At 55.4% G+C, this 21,489-nt stretch overlaps 1 protein-coding gene across 1 annotated transcript in view; it reads left to right on the top strand.

The window, feature by feature from the left end:
• Positions 1-21,489, top strand: part of FAM53B (family with sequence similarity 53 member B) — a 114,734-nt gene that overhangs the window by 28,900 nt on the left and 64,345 nt on the right. Inside the window, exons 2-3 of the mRNA XM_068548726.1 lie at positions 6,453-6,720; positions 16,133-16,187. Coding sequence (XP_068404827.1) covers positions 6,643-6,720; positions 16,133-16,187 — 133 coding nt within the window. The 5' untranslated portion in view covers positions 6,453-6,642. The remainder of the gene's footprint in view (positions 1-6,452; positions 6,721-16,132; positions 16,188-21,489) is intronic.

Here is a 21,489-nt window from a genome sequence, read left to right as displayed (position 1 = left end):
AAGTACGGGCTGTTGATAAAGTTCCTAGGCAGCTTTTAACTTTTATCCTTTAAACTCAGATGCCTTAGCAGCAAGCAAAAGGCATCCCCGGACAGATTTAATTCCCTGCTCTTGGCAGATGTGAACCTTGACTGCGACCAGAGGATTCTTCTGCCCGCTCCACCCTTCCATGGGTTTGTCATAGGATCTGGCAGAAGGCAGCATAACCCTCTGAAAGATGCCCTTCCCCAAGTGTTCATAAATTTGCTTCTAGATCCTGCCCACAGATTGCTTTTGTCACACCAACAGCTGAAGTTACGAAAGTTTAAAAGTGCATACAGCCTTCCCAAAGACCTTGTAGAATTGCTGTTTTTCTCCCATTTCCTTTGCTTAATGGGAGGGGGAAATGGAAGCTCTGAAAGGAATGATTTGCTTGGGCCATCAGGAAAATCACTGTCAGCGGCCAAGGTTATGTTTAGGTTTTGCTCTGAGTCCTGTGTTGGGGTGGTGAGATACTCTTCTGCTATAAAACGAACTTGTACAAGTAGTAAACACAGGATAAGGATATTAAAAGAAGGAAACGTTTAATTGGGCGAGTTCCAGCATGGTCAGTTTCTTTTCTTTAAAGGGTAGCTCTTCAAAATGCATGACAGAAACGTTTGGTAAACTCCTGTAATCTTCTGAAGAGTTATATAGAATCTTAGAGTTTGCAAAACTTTTTTGCATATATGAAGGCGTTTAGCGCGCACCGGGCAGGGTTCCCATTTGCCAGAAGCCGAGAGTCTCAACCACAGTGATATCAGACAGCTGGGTTCGAGGGTTGCAGACGCCTGAAGGCACATTGAAGACTGCAGAACAAAAGCAAGAGAGTTTCATGTTAGGAAGGACTCGTGTGAGAAAGCAAAGTTGTCCCCTGTCCCTGCGGTGTCCTGAGGAGGCAGACCTGGATTCAGATCTCACCCTCACCCCTGCCAGCTGTAGGATCTTGGGCAAATGCTTGATTTATTTTCCTGGAGCCTTGGTCTTCTCATCTGGAAAATGGGAACACTGTTAATAGCAATGCCTATTCACAGGAATTCGAGAGATGAAGTGAGAAGAGCCCAGCCCATAGCTGGTCCTCAGGGAGGCCTCAGGGCGGAAGCGCAGCTGGGAGGGGGCGGAGGTGGCTCTGGGGCCAGGATGCCATGGGGCTGGGTTGAGGCCTCTCACTAACCGCGGGCAGTGTCACTTGGTGCCCGCTGACCATCCGTGTGTACCCTGGGGAGTGGGCACCGGTGTCTGGGGCCTTCTCTGTGCTGCGCTCTTTTATATACATTTTCTTACCTAACTCTCCCAGCAGCCCCCAGAGCAAAGGTTGTTCTCACTTTCATTTTAAAGATGAGGAAACTGAAGTTAAGGGGCTTGGGAGGTGAGGGGGAGGCTGCCCAGTGCCTTAGCACGCCTCCTTGCCTCACGCTGCATCCGATCCCGTACAGGCAGTGGCTGCCACGTGGCCTTCTTTTAAAAAAATTTATATGTATATGCAGTACAGTTCATTCTTTGGTGTTTAGTTCTGTGAGTTTTGGCAAATGCATAGACGGAGCGGGCTTTTTAAATTTAAAATTGTGACGTAAGAAAAAAATTTTTTTCTGTTTAGCTTTGTATCTCTATGAGATGATGGATGTTCAGTAAACGTATTGAGATCATCGTTTCATGACGTGTGGAAGTCAGATCATGATGCTGCACACCTGAGACTTGCACAAGGCTGTATATCCATTATATCTCAAAAAAGCTGGAAGAAAAAAAATTTTTAACTTTTGAGATCATTGTAAATTCACATGTAGTTGCAAGAAATCATAGAAATCCCGTGTACCATTTACTCAGTTTTCCCCAGCAGTAACATGTTGCAAAACTATAGTACAAATCACGAGCAGGAAATTGACACCGATGCGATACAGTCGAGATACAGAACATTTCCATCACAAGGATCCCTGCCGGTGTCTTTTCATAACCACACCCAGCTCCCTCACCCCCATCCCAAGCGCCCGTTCAAAGCCCCAGCAACTACTAATCTAGTCTTCATTTCTGTCATTTTGTCATTTCAAGAATGTTATGTAAATGGAGTCATGCAGTAATTAACCTTTGGGGACTGGGGGTTTTCACTCAGCATAATTCCCTGGAGATTCGTCCAGGTGGCTATCAATAGTTCGTCCCTTTTTAGTGCTGAGGAGTGTTCCATGGGATGCTCTTCCACAATTTGTTTAGCTAGTCACCCGTTGAAGGACATCTGGGTTGTTTTCTGGTTTTGGCTGTTATGAACAATCATGTGCAGGGTTTTGTGTGAACGTAAGCTTGCACTTCTCCGGGATAAATGCCAGGGAGTGCACTTGCTGGGTTGCGTGGTAGTTGCTCGATGGGGCTTTGAAGGATGCATCTGGTGTGCAGAGGCAGGTAGGGGTGGGGGCTTTGCTGCAGGTGGACACCAGTGGGAAGCACAGCCCGGGAGCTCACCCCTGATACCCTGGGTGAGTTGCTTCGTCTGTCTGTACACTGTTACTACTTAATCTGTCGTGTATTGATATATAAAGCACCCGGTACACAGTAGGTGCTCAGTAGATAGAAGCTGTTCTTAACGTGGGTTAAGAGAAGACCCACCAGGCCAGAGCAGGATCTGTGCCCCAGAGGTGACCTCAGGAGGCCTTTCCCTTGCCCCCTGTGGGCTCTGGGGCACCTCCTTTTTACCTTCGGCAGAGCTGTGCACCCAGTCGTCCCTCAAAGGCCGAGTTCCTGGCTTCTCCCTGAGAAGTACCTGGCCCCGTTCTCGGACTGGGCTCCGAGTCTCTGGACGGGCACTGGCGTTCCCCAATGAGCTTGGCCTGGCCCATGCCACGGATCAAAGGAATCCCAGGGAATTCCAGATTGTGCCAGGCTCTGATGGTCTGGATTTGCCTCACAGGGTCTGAGAACGTGCCCAGATCATTTCAGATGTTGCTACGATTTAGCCGAATTCCAGAAACGTGTGGAGATCTTGCTGTAGTCGAGGCACCGAGCTAGGTGCTGCAAAGGGTTCAAAAAAAATCATTCTCTTTCAACAGATCAACCCAGCCAACTCCAGCTCCTTTGGGAGCATCCTATGGCCACATGATAAAGTCTGGCATTCAGAGCCTTTGGTCTGGTGTGACTCTGTCTTTCCAGCCCCTTGTCCTGCTGCCCCCTCTCCACGTGCCCTGTGTGCCTGCCAGCAGCGTGCTCACTGCCCCCCCCCCCCACACTGTGTACAGGCCAGGCTGCCATCCTACGCTCACGCTTCCCTCTTCCCAGGTGCCTCTTCCCTTCATGTTGAAACCTTGCCTATTTTTAATCAGAAAGGCGTTATATGCACTGGATGAAATACTCAAATAGCACGTGTCCGTGTGTAAGGCTATACACTCAAAGTGCCTTCTCCCACTCCAGGGCCACGTGGTTATGGGACCATGCTGTACTCCTCTCCTTGCTATTTTCATTTACAGTGTTATCTTAGAGAGTGCTTCATATCTGTACCATTAAAATTGCCTCATTAACACTGCAGTAAAGGTGACATGGTATTTGTTGACATAGCTACACTGTGATTTCTGTTACCAGTCACCTGCTGATGGCCGTCTGGGTTGTCCCCACTCCTGGGCTCTTCCAGGCAGTGCTGCGTGTCATTGGTCCCTGTGCAAAGGGGTCTGTTTATGACTCAGCCCCAGGGCCCCCCTCCTCCATCTGCCTCCCATAGCTGTGGTACCTGTGTTCACAGTACTGTCTTTCCACGACTCCTGAACACAGGGCTTGTGCAGGACCTTCCTCCTCCTTCCAGTGCCTGCCATGTTTACTGACCACCCAGTTTCCAGGAGCGTATGGTGCTCTGGTATTCACCAGTCATGCTGCCTCTGTGCGACCTGGCCTTTTGTAGGGGCTCCAGTGGGAGCAGAGCTGCGAGAGCTGGGACACCTGCACCACCTCCTCCATCCAGCTTCGTGCTTGGTACACAGCGGCTGCATCGGATGGGCTAACGTGTTTCCATGACGATAAGACTTCTACAGCATCGTTCTTACTGGCCACCTACTGTTTCACCAGAGGCATGGGCCATAATACAGCCAGTCACCACCACCCCCCTTTTTTTAAAAATTTATTTATTTATTTTTATTTTTGGCTACGTTGGGTCTTCGTTGCTGCGCGCGGGCTTTCTCTAGTTGTGGCGAGCGGGGGCTGCTCTTCGTTGTGGTGTGCGGGCTTCTCATTGCGGTGGCTTCTCTTGTTGCGGAGCACGGACTCTAGGCGCGTGGGCTTCAGTAGTTGTGGCTCGCGGGCTCTAGAGTGCAGGCTCAGTTGTAGCACACGGGCTTAGTTGCTCCGTGGCATGTGGGATCTTCCTGGACCAGGGCTCGAACCCCTGTCCCCTGCATTGGCAGGCGGATTCTTAACCACTGTGCCACCCAGGCAGCCCAGCTAGTCTCCTCTTGATGGAATTTAGCTTTGAAAAGTTTTGATGGAATTTCCCTTTTAAAAAAATTTGAGAGGACAGATGCTTGGGTGTCCATTGCTGAGAAAAGATTGGGACTCACAGGCTCCCCCATGAAACTAGTGGCAGTAGCTACTTGTTTATTGAGCAGTTCTTCAAATGAGCTAGGACTTCTCACCGAGCAAGCCGAGCTCTCTTTTCTTATGATGCAGTCATCTTTTGAGGCAGGCACTGTTGTCCCTACTGTATGGAAAGGGAAACCAAGGCTCAGAGAGAAAGTAACTTGGCAAAGGTCACTCAGACGATACGTTTCAAGAGCTGGGATTCCAGCTCAGGTGTGCTTGGCTCAGGACCTGAGCTTGTAACCACCGAACCCTCCTGCCTTGTTAGGGAAGAAGGGAATGGGGAGGGCGGGTCACCCCTGGGCCTGGGGTAGTGGCTGGCGGCCCCAGAACTGAATTGAGATTGTACCTAGAGAGAAGACGGCCTCTATCAGGCCTCATCTCCGTCTCTGATTGGCACAAAGGGTCCTCTTGAAGGGAGAGTCCACGGCACCACTCCAGGCACCCTCCTGCTCACATGGCCCGCCCTGCTCCCAAGCCAAGCGTCCAGGGGGCTGGCGGGCATTCCTGGCTCGGCTTTCTGGCCAGACTCGGAGGAGTGATCTGGAATTCTTTGCTGGGGCAGATCATACTTGGTCAGAACGTTTCACTTCTAGATTGATGTGGCTTTGAAACTCTGCATCAGGTCTCCCAGTGTGACCTGGGAGCCTGGAGACTCCACCAGCCCTCCCTCCTGAACAGTCAGTCCTTTGAAAATGTATTGATTTCCCTCCTTCCCTTCCCTGCTTTTGCACTTTGGATGAACCTTGTTTTCGAAGAACAGTAGAAGGTAATTTTCCTCTGCTCGCCAGCTGGCCCGTAATTGAGCAATTTCAATAACACCCACTGTAAAGTCTAATCGAAGTAAACAGGAAAATATGATTTACAATCTGGACGGCAAGTAAATACCAGGGTACAATTAATTTTTACACAGAGCAGCAGATTCTAAAACATTTTCCTGCACTGACCAGTTTGATTTTAATTACAGATTAGGAGCTGCTTTTTATTCATTCATTTTTTACTATTGTTATCGTTACTTTTTACTTTTTGATAGTGATCTTCAGGTTCCTTGGATCTCTGTGACTTCCTCTGAAGGTGTAACCACAGAGGGGTGGGATGGAAATAGGATCAGAGAAATTAATTTGTAAGGAGCGATTTTCCCAACCTGGACTGAAGGCTGCACTCTGTGGGCTTTTGCTTGGTGAGAGATGAGGGTGGGTCGGGGAGATGTTCCGGGCTGTGTAGAACGATGATGAGAGAGGGGCCCATCACTGCTGGGAGCTCAGAGGGGTGTGCGCAGGCCGTGACTTGGTTTGGCTCATTCTGAGGAAGGGGACGGAGACCCCCCCGTGTTGCAAATGTGTCATTTCGGAATCATGGTGCTTCCAAGGATGGGAAGTATGTGCCTTTAAATGGACCCTCCTGGTTCTTCCAGTGGCTTCCGTTCAGACCTGGGCAGAGAACAGGAGCCACTTGCCGGCTGCCTGAGGGCCGAGCCCTTGGGCTTTGACTGCAGGGTCGCCCGTGTCTGACCTCAGCCGACCTCGGGCTGTCTGTAGGGCTCGCTCAGCGCAGGAGGTCACACGGCTTGAGCGCACTTTGGGGACAGCAGTCTGTGAGCAGCCCAGACCCCGAGATCTGTCTTAAAGGTGCCACGAGGCTGAGCTGGGATTCACTGCCGTGCCCACCAGGTGTTGGCTTTAGGGACACCCTAAGGCTGGCCTGTGGGTGGGTGAGGACTCCGGGAAGGCCATTCCGGCCTTCGTGGTCCCCGCCAGCATACACCTCCTGCAGCGGAGAGGCGGTTCCGTTCCCCAGCAGGGTCCCAGCGTGAAGGGGAGGGGGCGGCTCTCTCGGGGCCCGGGTCTGCCCCAGTCCTGAATCCCTTTGCGTTTCCTTTATCTTTCCAGGGAGTTGACCACACTTGGCCGTTTCCTGGAAGAGCCCCACCCCGAGGGTGAGCAGCCGATGGGGAGCCGTGTCTGCTGACGTCACCATCTGGGGGGTGCCCAGGAGGTCGCCTCTGCCCAAGCCCGCCCGCCCGCCCGAAGATGGCTCGTGCCCACCCTGGGCTGGCGCCCAGCGCCTGAGGCCCTTACCATGGTGATGGTCCTAAGTCAAAGCCTCGACAAGCAGGGAGCTGACCCCGTAGCGTGCAGGACCTTCAGCCCTGAGCTGGTAAGGACCCGGTGGCCTGGCTTCTCTGGTGACCCTCTTGAGGCCCGATATCCAGGTGGGGCTGTGGACGGAGCAAGAGGGCTTAGCAGATGTGCCCAGAGGGCCCGCAAGCAGAGCTCTGGGAGCCGTGGCAGGTGGGGCAGTGGGGCAGAGTCACCTGGAGCCCGGCTTCGCCCTCACAAGAAGGAAGTGGCCAGCCCAGATTTGAGTCCTCTGGCGAGCGGGGAGGGCAGGCCAGCACCCTGGTAAATAATACCAAGCGTGCTTCTGCCGCCCCTGCCAGGCTGAGACCCGCATTCCTTCTGGTCTCCACCCGGTCAGGAAGGTGGTTTCCAGAAGGCGGGGTGGTACCGAGACAAGGCCGGGCCTCCAAAGGGCAGTCAGCGCGAGCGAGAGCTGCCACCTCAGGAGTGTCCAGAGTGGGAGACAGTGGAGAAAAAAGGCGCGGCCTGGCGGCCAAGGTGGTGGGCCTGGTGGCGGCTGCCCTCTGCAAGGGTGGTCCTCGGGCCACGTGGCCCGGTGAGCTGGGCCAGAGAGGCAGACAGCCGGCCCTCTTAGGCCGAGAAGAAAACGGCCTCCCCACGCTCCTTGTAGCCCTAATTCCTCAGAAGTGGGTGGGCTGCTCCCCGGCAGAGGGAGCTGAAAGCAGTCCCACTCGGGCATAAACACACTTGTGTGGGGGGGTTTGCACGTGGGTGCGTCCCAGGGACTCTCTGCTGCTTCTGTGGTCAGGGATGGGGGCACTGTCCGGGGTCATGTCACCCATCGCCCCTCCTGGCGCCCTCACAGCCCCTCGTGAGACCCCACGCTAGCGTCTAGGGGGCTTTCTCCCCTGATCTCACCCCACGACCCAGGTCGAGAGCAGGCAGGTGAGTCTTAGGTCCTCATAAGAGCTTGTGAAAGCCTCCAAGACCCGTGTCCACTCCACAGGCCTTCACGGAGCACCTTGGGCTGAAGGAATTCCGCAAGATAAGTAGGGTCTCTGCCCATCACTCCTCCCTTTCCAGTTTGTGTTGAATGTACATCGGTCAGTAGAGTCCCTCTCATCATCCCCACTGCTGCTGCTCTGGTCCCTCCTGCGTCCTCTCCCATCTGGATTCTTTTGGGAACTGGCCCCCGCTTCTGGCTCCTTTAGCCTGTTTGCATTACCCAGCAGCCAGAGGGAATGCAAGTCAGACCGTGCCTCCTCTGCTCAGAGCCTTCCACAGGCTTCCCGTCTCAGGCTGAGCAAACACCAGACTCCTACTGGGATGTATGAGGTCCGCTGTACTCTGGCCCCCGTGACCACTGTGCTCTCTCTCAGCTGCTCTCCGCCACTGACTCTGTTCAAGCCACGCTGGCCCCCCTGCTCTACATGCCTCAGGGCTTGTGCACTTCTTCCCTGGCCTGGAACACTCCCCTTTAGCAGGACTCTCTCCCTCCCTCCTTTTCTTTGGCCACTTGGCCTAAAATCTAATTCCACTACCTCCCCTACCTCCTGACCCCCATGTACTGCCTGTCCCCTTTTCCCTGTCCTTTTCTTTCCAAGGCGCTTCACCACTTTCTAACATTTTGATCTCGTTCACTGAATGAGTCCTGCCCCAGAATGTGAGCTTCACAAGGCAAGAACTTTTGTCGCTCTTGCTCCTTGCTGAATACCCAGTGCCTGACCCTGGGGCCTAGCGCGTGGCAGGTGCCCAGGGGACATTTTGGAGCGAGTGAATGCGGGCTCCTGTAGCCCAGCTTCTCAGCTCGTCATCGTTCAGTCCCTTCTCTGCTGCTCAAGTTCACGGCTGAGGGGGTGCAGGTATGAGTTGCTCTGTTTCCTGTGGTTGGTGGGCGCTTTCCCGCTGAAATTAAAGCACTCGTGTAGAGTAGCTCTGACCAAAAAGCAATGGCTCTCAGGGTGAGGGCCTCCTGGAGGGCCCAAGGGAGGCCCCCCTCTGGCTCCAGCTGTGCTGTTTGCCTCCGTTGCCGCCGCTAAACTTGGTTCCATCTGGGGGTGGGCCTGCCTGGGCTTGGCCATGGAGCTGGGTCCAGGGCCCGTGGGCCCGTGGTCAGCTGAGCCGGTCTTCAAAGAGACAGGGCCTGAGCCCTCGCCAGGAGGAGTGTGGCCTCCCAGCCCCAGCCGGGGAAGGAAAACTCATCTTCTCAGAAAAAAAAAAAGGAGAGAAAGCCAAGGGAAGCAAATGGCCATTGAAGGGGGCTCGGTGGCTTCACAGGTCGGGGTCTGGCCTTTCTTCCCATACCCCTCCCCTTCTTGGAAAGTCATCGCCTTCTGTGTTCCTTCTCTTCTTCCCTCCCCTGGACTCCCGGATGGGCAGGCCAGCTGTGGGCAGCAGCCACCTTTGGAGAGCGGCCTTCTTCTGTGTCAGTTGGTGGGTGCATCACAGGTTGTCAGCACGTTACAGGTCTGGCCTGGGTCTGCTCTCACGGTGCAGGTGGAAGCACAATGAAGGCAAGCGGGAGGATGGGAGCGTAGTCTGTTCGGGGCCTGCAGAGGTGCCGTCACCCCTGCCTCTCCGGGAGCCTCCCTCAACCTGCTGAGGGGTGGGGACTCGTCCATCTCTACCTGCTATACAGGCAGGAAACAGAGAGCCCAGGGGATGGAGGGCCCAGGTCACACAGCTGGCGAGCAGGGTGCCAGGACGCAGGCTTCAAGTCCAGGCCGTGTTCACCCACCAAGGCCCTCACGCCCGCCCCTACCCGGCTCCTGAGGCTGTCGTCCTGGAATCCGCTAGGCCTTGGGGAGAGAGGCACGGCTGTAAACAACCAAAGAAAGACCCTAAATAAGACCAGCCTAGTGATGACATCCACAGAATGTAAGATAAACTGATTAGAATTTGCTCTGAACAGCCAGCAAGGTTGAGAGGAAGATGGGGGTTTTGCTTCAGCTTCCTAAACGGGTAACATCATCCTCATGTAAATACCATCAAGATAATAACAGGAAAGATGGAAAAGCTTTTCTCTTTTGTTTTCTAATCAGACTAAGAAGATAACAGAAGTTGGGGGTTCAGATTAAAAAAGAAATCATGAATCACCACAGGCCGCTTTGGAATTAGGGAAGTGAGAGGCCCCGCAGTGAGGACAGAGCCTAAAACTGCAGGTGACGGTCCCCTGGGGGCTTGGAAACACTGGGAGAGGAGAAGCTTGGGCCCCCCTGGGCCCTGGCCGCCCCTCCCTGCCTGCTGAAGGTCCCCGTCATGGTTCTCTTGTTCTCCTTTCCCTAAAAGCTAAATGCTGGTGACAACGTGCCTGCCCCTACTCCCGAGAGAGGTGGGCAGACAGGGGACTGACAAGCACTCAGTATCGCCTTCCCCCGGGGGGACGGGGGCGGGGTGGGGGAGTGCAGTGACTCGGTTCCCCTTTCCCCCACTCCGCGTGCCGGCCGCCTTCCTTTCCCCTGTGAGCAGCTCTTCCTCTGAGTGTGCTAACATTAGCTGCTGCCGCTGGAAGGCCGCCCGGACATCTGACCTCGGGGCTGCGTTCCCCCAGCTCTTTCCCGCCCGCCCACGCTCCGGCCAAGGGCCTGTTCTCCCTCCTCCCCGGCCAGGCCCAGCCTCCTCTCTCCGGCAAGCCTCCCAGCCTCTCTCAAGTCTGGAGACCAGCGGGAGCTGGGGTGCACTGCTCCCGGGAGGGCGGGGGGCGGAGGCCGGAGCGAGGCTCCAGGCCGCCTCACTTTGCTCAGCCTCAAGGTATTTCCGGCCACAACAGACACCCGTTTTGGGAGCAGGTCCTTCCTTCCACGCTTGTCAGATTAGGACGCCGAGGCTAAGTGACTTGCCCGGCAGAAGAGTCCAGTGAGTATGTCCGGCCTGGCACCCAGCTGCCTGGGCACCCAGGGTCTTCATCGTCCCGCTCACCCGGAGTCGGCGTTGGGCCCCACGGCCCCAGCCAGGGTCCCTGGCCGGAATCCAGAGGTGCACAGAGCCCGAGGCAGTCCCCTGCCTCTCCCCCCACCCCCGCATCAAGGGCGAGCAGGGACACCAGGGCCCGCCCTGCCGTGGCTAACGCCCGCTCTGTCTCCATCAGCGTCTTCAAGGGCCTCCACCTAAGGGCGCCTCTCCCTCCTCAGCTTCTCTTTCTTCTCGGGCCTGGCTCTGCCTCCTGCTTTCTACTGCCAAGGTCTCACCCTGTTCCCTTCCAGAGGCTGGGGTGCCCCACTTGTACCCCTCAAGTGCGTGAGCGTGGGCCTGTTCTGCGTGGCCCTGTGGTTCCCTGTAGTGCTGCATCAGGAGAAGGAAAAGTGATGTGATTGCTTTAGTCAGTAGTCTACAGAGGAAAGTTATGAAGAAGCATGATTATGGCCAGAGATGAGCTCGGCTGTTTTCTGTCTGAGCTAGTTCCTCATTAAATAATGACCTGAATTGTGTCTTCATTTAAGTCAGGGTTTCTTGCGTTACTTAGTCAGACAGATGGCCCCTGGAGCCTCAATTTGATTTCCAGCTTTTGCCTTGCCTATGGAAGATCTGATTCCCAAACGTTCTCTGGTGATCCAAGGAGTCTCCCAGACACCAGGCTCTGCCCTGGGGGAGGCTCAGGAACAGAGGCTTTGGAGTAGGAGAAATACCCCGGGGAGCCGTGCTTATTGTTCTGTTGCACTGCAGACCCCAGCCAGGGCTTGGGCGTGCACTTGTGTGCGAATGCTGAGTGTCTTGTGAAACCTCAGATGGTGAGAGTTTCCCCTGAGGCCTGTTGACCTCACCACATCGTCCACGTAGTGATTGGCTCATCCTTCCCACTGGAGTGCAGAAGGCTCAAAGGGTCCGGGAGGCTGGCTGCAGAATGGCACAAACCAGTGGGAATAGAGCAGCCCTGGACAACTTGGTGCCCAGTGGGAACCTCGCTGTCGGGCCCAGGGAAAGTGGCCAGCAGTCAGAGTGTGCCTGGGGCCTAACACCCTGGGAAGCTGTTGACTACGTGGTGTTCTGGCCTGCCCACAGCCAGCCCAGCTCACGCACGGGACTCAGAAAGCAAGATGGGGGCCTGATCCCACCTTTTTTTTTTTTTTTTCTTTACCCCAACAGGAGGCAGAAAGCCCCAGGGGGAAGTAGTTAGCTCATGACTATTTCAGGCCTTATGTTTGACCTTAAAATTGCTGCTGTCCTATCAGTCAGCATTTCTCCATAATTATTTTGATGGAATTTGTCTACACACACAGACCAGTGTGAATTGAGCGTCATGAAGAGGATGAAGGAAAAGAAAGAGGAAAAAGCTGCATTTCAGGCGGGGCGGGAGGGTGGGGGGAACTACACTGCTCTATACATAGTTTGGCAGGTTTTCTTATGTCTTTTTAGTTAAGCAGGTTTAACTTATAAATTATGTTTCCTCCTGGCACTAGAAGCCTCTGCCCCAAAATCACTTTGAGCAGTTGCATGATATTCCTTCAAGTAGCTGAGCCACGGCCTACTTCACCATTAGCCTCTTGAAGTCCGGCACGAAATTGGCCAGGGTTCCTCAGTTGTAAGCAGCTGAGACTGTCTCCCACTGATTTACACCAGAAGAGAATTCCCTGGAGCGATTGAGAGAAATATGGGAGGGGAGTTGGTGAATGAAGCCCCAGAAAGGGCAGGGACAGGGTAGCCGGAAGGATGGTGGAGGCGGAGGCTTGTGGCAGGCTCGGGGCCTCCCCGCGGGGTGAGCCAGCCCGCACCCCCTCGGTCCAGGAGTCGGAGCCCTGGAGCAGGAGTGTCTGGTGGGCCACAACCACCCCGTGCCAGGGGGATAGAGGCACAGTCCCACCAAGACACTGTCCGGTGAGGGAGGGGAGGAGTCCCAGTGCAAAACTGGGGTGCTGCTAGCAGAATAAGGGGGTGCACCACCAGGCCGTGCGGTTTCACACGCTCAATGAGGGGAGCGGTCGTGGGGCTTACCCAAGCCAGGGGACACGGAGAAGGTGTTCCTTCGAGTTGTAAGATCTCCGTGCGAGGGATGGCCCGTCCACGTGTGCCCCTGGGTGCAGAGTCAGAGGCCGCGTGAGGAGCCTGGGCGGCCCGGGGGTCGACCCCAACTTTGGTGCTCTCCCCCCTTCTCCGCTGAGTTTTTTTAAAGAAATTCACGTTCTTTTATTTATTTATTTATTTATTTTTATGACTGCATTGAGTCTTCGTTTCTGTGCGAGGGCTTTCTCTAGTTGCGGCAAGTGGGGACCACTCTCCATCGCGGTGCGCAGGCCTCTCACCATCGCGGCCTCTCTTGTTGCGGAGCACAGGCTCCAGACGCGCAGGCTCAGTAACTGTGGCTCACGGGCCCAGTTGCTCCGTGGCATGTGGGATCTTCCCAGACCAGGGCTCGAACCCGTGTCCCCTGCATTGGCAGGCAGATTCTCAATCACTGCGCCACCAGGGAAGCCCTCCGCTGAGTTTTGACTTGGCACAAGCCCAGAGAGTTTGGGAGGCAGCAGATCCTGTCCAGTGAAAATCCTTTTCTGTCGGCCCTGCATTCGCCAGGCGTGTGGCAGCAAGAGCAAGACAAGCTTGGGCTGACAGGTGGGCATAGCAGTCGGTCAGCAGAGAGTCACGTGGCGCCTGCTCTGTGCCGGGAATATCGGAGACAGGACAGCAGCCTCGAGAAGCTTGATTTTGGGGGGAGTGGAGCATGAGCAGAGAAACAGATGAACTCGTGCACACGGGGAAAGCGTTAAACAAGGCCACGTGGAGAAAAGCGCGGGTGGGGAGGGCAGCTTTCGGCCGGGATGGTCGGGGAAGGCCGCCAAGGAGGCCACGTGACAGGAACCAGCCGCAGAGCAAAAACCCTGAGGCGGCAGCGAGCTGGGCCGGTCCCGAGCTGCGTGAGTGAGGCCGGGATGGACGGAGGTTTGGCTCTGGTGGGCTGCGAGGAAGGGGCGCAGCCGGGTTTCAACCCGGTTGCTGTGGGGAGTGGTTGGAGGGTTGTGAGCAGAGCAGCCACGTGGCCTGGTCCCCTGGGTCTGTGTGGAGGATGGAGGACGGGCCGGGGCGCAGGGCGGGGACCAGGTCGGGGGTTCGTTTGGTCCCTCGGTGGAGGGTGGTGGGGCTCGAGCCGGGCGGCGTGGGGCAGGAGAAGCAGTCGTTCCGAGCGTGTGTTCTCCAGCCTGGTGAGCGGGTCTGCGGCAAACGCAGACAGGTCCTCGCTAAGTGAATGAATGAGTGAGTGAGTGAGGGCCGGGGAGCCCTGCGCGCTGGCCCAGTGGCTCCCGTCCGTGGGCACGGACCCCCCCAGCATCTCTGGCGCCCACTCACCGGCCCCCATTCCTGGGAGGGCTCCCAGCTGCCCCTCTGTCTGGAGCACAGCGGCCTGGGGTGGGGGGGGAGGAGGGGCCGGTGAGCAGTGCCCACCTGACCATCAGCAGTCAGTTTGCTTCCCGCTGTGTCTGTAAACCCAGGCCTTCCTCGGTGGCCCCAGTGCAGTGACACGTGGCCCCTGTGTCTCGCGCCCTCCTGCTTGCCCTGGCCCGGTCCTGGTTTGGGTGTCTGTGGGCTCCCAGCCTGGGTGGCTCCCCTCGCCACCAGGCACGGCGGTGGGGTGGGGAGGGATGGGGTCTGTGCTTCCCGGGGGGTGTCTGCTTTGTGCTGGGGCTCCTGCAGCGTCGGGGCCGCCTCCCTCGAACAGCCGGGCCTGTGGCACCAGCCAGGCCCAGCTTCTCTCTCTCCGAACCTTCTCTGGGCCGTGGGGCCTGTCTGGCGTCCGCAGGTGACACTGCCCGGAGGCAGGGCTCTGAGTGTCTGTCACCCGCTCTCCCTTCAGTGACTTTGGTGTGAGCTGGGAGGGAGGCAGAGGCAGCCGTCTCTAACTTTTTCCAGATACTTCCCGGGTGGACTCCAGGAGGGGGACCTATCCTGAACACATAAGGATTGTTTTAAACCCAAGATGGGGGACTGGAGGAGGGCGGCCTTGCCCGCCTTCCCGCCCCCACCCCACCCCCGGCCCGTTAAGTTCCTTCTGGTCCTTTAGAAGCAGCTCTGTTTGCCCCCCGGAAGCCAGCCCTGACCTCCAGCACCCCAGCACCCACGGCCTGGCCCACCTCCCTCCAGTCCCACTCTCTGTAGCTCAGGGGTTTGTGTGACTGTGGCCTCTGTGACGTGTGAGCTTCCTTAGGGCTGAGGCGGGCGTCCTTCACCTCCGTGTTCCAGACTGGTCAGGACGGACCCTTGATAACCTGATGGATGAGCACATTGCTGACCGAGGGCAAAGGTCCCTGACTCGGGCAGCTGAGGACAGGGGTGGGGCAGCTGCTGCCAGACACCGGCTACCCTCTTATCTGGGTGGGCCGGCTGTTCTTGGTCAGCACCCCCTCCTCCTTCCAGGCCTGAAAGAGCCAGGGCCTGGCTTCCTGCCCACTTCTTGGACCGGTAGCCTTGCGCGTCCGTGTCACTTGGGGCTCCTCTCAGCAGCTAGAGCCCTCTGTGACCGCGGACCCCTCTGGAGCTGAGAGCTTCTTTCACCATCGCACACTGAACCCCAGCACAGCCTGCCCGTAACGAATTACCGGTACCTATTTGCTGAATGAGTGGAGGAAGGAAGGAAGGCAGGAATGAGTGAGACCCTTCTTCCTGGGGCCCCGATGGGCACAGATGGTGTCCTCCTCATCAGAGGTCAGAACAGGCCTCTTGACTTGGGCCTCGGCCAGCACAAGGAACCCCTGGAATGTTCCACGCTCGGGTTACTGTGTAGCCATGGAGCAAGTGCCTGGACTTGGGGTTCTTCTAGGCCTCACTGGCTTTTCACCCAATGATCACAGTGTTCGGCTGAGGCTAGGTGTGGGGTTCGAGAGGAGATGCGCGGTGTTTACAGTGGACGGGGACGCCACTGTGGAAATGTGGTGCCGAGCAGCTCAAAAGCCATAGCTATGTGTTGAGACCAGACATAACCTTTGAGTTTCTGTTTCAGTTCGTGAGGATGCCTCGGGGGGCCTCCTGGCTGCACAGCAGCCTGCAGAGCCAGGGCCACGCTCCTGAGCTTTACCCGTTGCTTCTTCACAGAGATGGAAGAGGTGTTCTCCTTGTGTCTCGAAGGGAGGGCTCTGGAGGTGGCCTCTGCCCTTCACTCAAGGTTCTTCCTGTCACCATGGACAGGAAGAGGTCCCCTGTCCTCCTAGCCTGGGCTGTGGGGAGGCCTGCCTCCAGCTCAGCTCGGTGAACTGTTCACATCACAGCTCCTCCTGCACCCTCCTCCGTATCACTCACGTGGAAAAATCCCCTAGTGTCAGAAGTCACGGGGCTCTCTTGTGTGTTTTTAAAGCCCATTAACTTGATGGACTCCATAACTCACCGAAGGCTCCGGACAAAGAGCCCAGACCTAATTATGGGCAGATGTCTCTTTTAATACTTTTTTCTCCTTTCCCTAATCTGACGTTACCCCTTTAATTGTGACTTTAGCAAGGGATCAGTGCAGGGTCATGTGCAAACGTGCTTCTTATGACTTGAAGAGTGATAGCTTTTCTGGTTGTTTTCAGCACACGCCAAAGAAGATGAGTCAAGGACCGACACTTTTCTCTTGTGGAATTATGGGTGAGTAACCAAGGTGGCTGTGGACAGTCAGTCCTTCTCTAGCCCTTCCACGAGGGCCTGAGTCCTCCAGGTGAGACGCTAAAAGCACTTGCGGGACGCAGGCACAAGGAGCAGCCGTGGGGACTCTCTTCTGTGTGTTTGAACTGTTCCGGTCTCAGCGGTGCTGGAGTGGTGCAGGGGCTGCTGCGGCTGACTGAGGGGCCGGGCGCTGGTGTGTGGTTACGAATCTAATCTCCAACAGTGATCCTGAGAGTTTCTGTCTGATTATTAAAGTAATCACGTTCATTTTATTTTAATTCAGAAAATGCACCATAGTGTAACGTATAAAATAAAAATCTCTCACAGCCCCAATACACAGTTATAACTACTGTTAATATTTTGGTGTAGTTTATGTCCATTGCATTTTTTACATAGCCAAGTCCATGACGAACATACGATTGTACAAAATTATTTACAAAATTTTTTTTTCGCTTTTTTCGCTTAGTAATAATTACCATCGTTTCCCCGCAGCGCTAAAATTGCCCATTCCACGCATTTTAATGAGGCTATGGTATTGCATTGTGTGGATGATTCAAAATGTATTTAACGATGTAACTGTTTCTTGGTTGTTGGGTAGAAGGACTGTTCTGTTTTCTGTTTAACAGTGACTTCAGTGTCTGACTCTTGCTCTGCCTTTTGGATTATTCCTTAGGATCGTTCCCAGGTATGGAATAGAGAGGCTGGAGAGGGGAACATTTTCATTTTTAAGGCTCTTGCTTCATATTTCTGACATGCTTTCCAGAAAGGTTGCCTCGGTACCCTGTTCCCATGCGAGTGTTAATTACCGTTTTTATAAGGGGGCCAAAAAGATGACTGTATTGACTGTATTGATTTCTCTCTGCTCCGGATGATCGGGCAGTTTCTCCTTGCGCGCTCTCCCGTGGACTCCTGCCCCCTGCAGAGACACCTCGCCACATGAGTTTCTGTAAACCAGGCTTCCACGATGGGTCCTCTCTTTCGGGTTTCAAGTTTGTCTCCGCAGGACTATGTAAAGTCTCCGTTGCCTTTTGTCTCGGCCCTTTGCCTCTGGGCACGGCGTTTTCTTCTTTAGACTCAGTTCCCTTAGGTGGGTGATGGGCGTGGTGCTGGGGGTGGTGCTGGGGGTGTCACAGTGAGCATGGTGCTGTGCCACGCGCCTCACATGCAGGACCTCCTGGACTCCGCAGCTGCTTCGGGGGGCGGGCAGGGGCGCCCACTCACATCTGGGGAAACTGAGGCCTCATGAGGTGGGTAGAGTTGGACCCGGAGCGGGTGAGGATTGTTTTCTTCTCACTCACAAGCCACAGCTCTGTGGGAGAGCCCCGAGCGGCCCTCTTGGTGCTGCCGCCCAGAGGAAGTGGAAACAGGGAGCTCACCTGGCCTTGGTTTACCCGTGTGACAGAGATACTTCTGAGGCCTGTCCCCACATGGGGCTTGACTGAACACCTCGGTGGTGGTTAATGGCTTTCGACAAACCCTCAGCGACCCATCCACGTGGCCCAGAAGCCTGCCTCATTGCCTGCTTCCTGGGTCAGACTCACAGTTGAGCTGTGGCTGGGCTGCCTTCCTCTGTCATGTCCAGGAAGGAGAGAGGGGCTCCTGGGCACGCCAACCCCTCAGCCCAGCCAGGACATCAGCTCTGAATTGGGCCAGACTAGTGACCTGGACTGTGGAGATGTTGGTCTTTATTTCAAGGCCGTGTCGTGCATCGGGCTTCCTTGGCCTTTGCTCCAAGTGCATCATGATAAGTTGGAGCTCCTGTGGGTTCGTGATGGTGGTGTTGGCACTCACATAGTCACTGTGAACTGTTTACCTTTTCTAAGCCTCAGTTTCCTCATCTGTAAAATGGCTGTTAGGACAGCACTTGCCTCGTAGGCGCTCCTTGAGCACTCTGAGACGTTCGTAAGGAGGTTGGCACAGCGTGAGCTCCATACACAGTAGGTGGAGAAGAGGGCTGAGGCCTAAAGTGAGAATCCTGCTCCTGCAGGGGGCCTGCATGCCCAAAGGGACCACCTTGGCCTCCTTGGGGAGGGGGTGTGAGTGAGAGTCGCCCTTGCGGGGGAAGATGCTCAGGCCCAGGGACCAAGGCAGAGGCGTGTGGGGAGAGGCCTTTTCCCAGATTCCCAGCAGAGTTGGTCTGAGCCCGCAGAGCCCAGAGGCCTGCTTTTCGCTGGGGGCGGTGGGGGGGGGGGGCCTCTCTCTGGCCCGGGCTCTCCAGGACGGCCTGTGCTGCTGCCCCGTCCAGGCTCTGGTTTGCCGGGTGGCTCTTCAGGAGGGGCGCTGCAGTGCTCCCCTCGCCCTCGGGCTCTTCCCTTCCGTGGGGTCTGTCCCCCTCCTGCTCTGCCGGCTGGCACTAGGGCACCGCCAGGCAGTGGAGGGGCAGTGGGGCAGCCACTCTGGGGGGTCTGCGCAGTTACCCCCACCCTCTCCTCGGTTTCTCTCTCTCCCACGTGCTCATCTTTCTGTTCTCAGCCCCTTCTTGGTTTGGGAGACCCTGACCCACCTGACAGCACGCACTACCAGGGCTTTTAGAAAAGTCCACCACAGTTCGTTTCAGTGGCTTGTTCTGGTAGGTATTTATTGAATACCTCCTCTGTGTCAGGCGCTTGGGGCGGGGATAGAGCGAATCAGCCCCTGCCCTCGAGCGGGTTTCTATCTGGCGGAGGAGGAAGGCCAGGGAGCAGTGGATTCCTGTGGATTAGGCCGACTTCCCCGATAGGCGCCTGAAGCGGGCCCTCGGCGCTGTAGGCGTGTAGCGCATCTTCCTGAGCCTCACTTTCCTCATCCTGCACGTGGCAGGTGTTTGTGGGATTTAAAGAGACAGTGGCACCCAGGAGGTGCCGGCTTAGCCCCTCCCACCTCCATCCCTTTCCTGCACTTGCTGAGGTGGGAATGTCAGCGGTCCAAGGCCTTCCAGGCTGTGTGCTCGTGGAGACTCCGGTGGCTGCTCCAGCCCAGTGAACCCGGGGCTCAAGGTGTGGCCTCGCCCTGTGACCTGAGTAGCAGTGAGACTTCATCTTAGCTGTGCCTGCTCTTCCGTAGCAGGGAAGAGGACACCCAGTGGGTCCAGCCAGACTTTTCCATAGGGTTTTGGGCCCTTCCTGGGATGGACAATGCTCAGCAAAGATAACACATCATAGCTCTGGGGCTTCCCTGGTGGCGCAGTGGTTAAGGATCCGCCGGCCAATGCAGGGGACACGGGTTCGAGCCCTGGTCGGGGAAGATCTCACACGCCACGGAGCAATTAAGCCCATGCCCCACAACTACTGAGCCTGCTTTCTAGAGCCTGTGAGCCGCAACTACTGAGTCCACGTGCCACAACTACCGAAACCTGTGCACTCAAGGGCCCACGTGCGGCAACTGCTGAGCCCATGAGCCACAACTACTGAGCCTGTGCGCCTAGAGCCCATGCTCTGCAACAAGAGAAGCCACTGCAATGAGAAGCCCGCGTACCGCAAAGAAGAGTAGCCCCTGCTTGCTGTAACTAGAGAAAGCCTGAGAACAGCAATGAAGACCCAATGCAGCCCAAAAAAAAAAAAAAAAACACATAGTATTATAATCACCAAAACCCCCTGCCTGTCTCCTGAAGAAAAAGGACTCACGTTCTGGCCCTGATCAGTGGAATTCTCCTGTGAGAGCTGGGGACAGCTTGGCCCTGTGACTCGGGGCATTTCCCTCCTAAGCCCCCATGCAAGGGTCCTAGCTGGACACCAGGATGAGTTAGAGTTTCATAAATGTTCTTAAGGAAAACCAGGCAAGTGTATTCGGGTAGGGAGTGCCTGTTTGCTTCCTCTTAAAAAGCCACCCTTGCAAGTAGCTCAGCCTCCTCTGCACCCACTGAGATAAAATGCTTTACTAATATAATAGGCGCTCACAACAATGTTTTGTTTTGAAGTACTTCATGCTCAGTTACTGTGAGCTGGATTACAGGCCCCTCCCCACACTTGTCTCTCCCCCCCGCCCCGTGCCCCAAGTTTGGGGACTTGATACAAAGAAGTGATTTTGTTCTTTTCCAAAGTGGTGCTCTGGGGGGGGACAAAGGCAGTGTGAAGTGTGGATGAGAGAAGCAGGGCAAGAGTGGAGCCAGGCCACTGGCCGGCCGGGGCTGGGTGCCCATCATCAGGCTGCCCGCCCAGCCTGGTTACCGCAGGGCCCCTTCTAGCAGAGACGGTGCTGTGCCTCTTGGTTTCTTTTCTCACCTCCCAGACCGTCCCCAGCGCACCTGTGCTGAACTGGAATTTCCTCTGCAACCAGCTTCTCTGGGGAAGAGCCATGTCTGCCCGGTTATTGCGTTCTTGACACAGGAAACCTTGGTCAGGTGGCAGTCTCATGGGTGTGGCCCGCCCACCGGTTAGCTGGCCTGAGAGGCGAGCCAACCCCCATTCCTGGCCGTGATTTCTAGTGGGTGTGGACAGGGGCCTGGCTGCTCCCGAGAGACCTTTCTGTGCTGGGGAAGGCGGGGGCTGCCTGGGCAGCCTCAGCGCGCGGCTCCCTCCCTCGGGCTCCTCCAGCGTTTGCCGTGGGAGATGCTTCTTCACGCTAACCCAGGGTCACACGTGTACTAGTTGAATCTCTTTTGGTGAAACAGGGCAAGTGGGGGGGTGAGAGGGGCCTCCACTCACCACCCTCGCCTTGGCTAATTGCACCCCTTGAATTGAGTTCCATGTTGCAGGGACACTGGACACTACACACTCCATTTTCCTCCGCGCTCAGGCCAGGAGAAGACCGGAAATCAAATAACGTGAGAAAGTGCATGCGACACCAATTATCTGAAAGGCCACTGGGAAAAGTTGTGTAAATACAAGTCAGTGGACAGAAAACAAAACAATTCAGATGCTAAAAAAAAAAAAAAGAAAATTGGGCGGAAACCCATAATTACTTTAGGAGTTATGGTAATAAATTATTTATTAATGTAAATTACTCCACAGGCAAAGAACATAGAGGAAACTTGAGCAGAAGGGTCATACATTATGTATAAAAAGGAATTATTGTAAAAATATGATAGCAGCCCTGCTTGTGCCACTCTGGTTCAGGTTTGTCAGCATTTTAATTATAAGCCTTTATTTTCTGTGTTTAATTACTTGGCTGTTAAAGTCTACTCTGTGCATAAAAGGGTTTCTCCCAGGGGCACCCTCTGTACTAATTTCTACGGGTGAATCATTTGGCTGTGTTGAGCTGTGCAGGTTGAAAAGATATCACTTTGAGATTTGGTAGCTTTTGGTCTTTTCACTCCACCGCTGTTTGTCACTGAAAGTGGGATGTGATTGCACCGTGCAGGAAAAAG

Source organism: Eschrichtius robustus, chromosome 7 (assembly GCF_028021215.1).
Source record: "Eschrichtius robustus isolate mEscRob2 chromosome 7, mEscRob2.pri, whole genome shotgun sequence".
Classification (NCBI taxonomy): domain Eukaryota; kingdom Metazoa; phylum Chordata; class Mammalia; order Artiodactyla; family Eschrichtiidae; genus Eschrichtius; species Eschrichtius robustus.
This window is presented reverse-complemented; position numbering and strand designations above follow the sequence as displayed.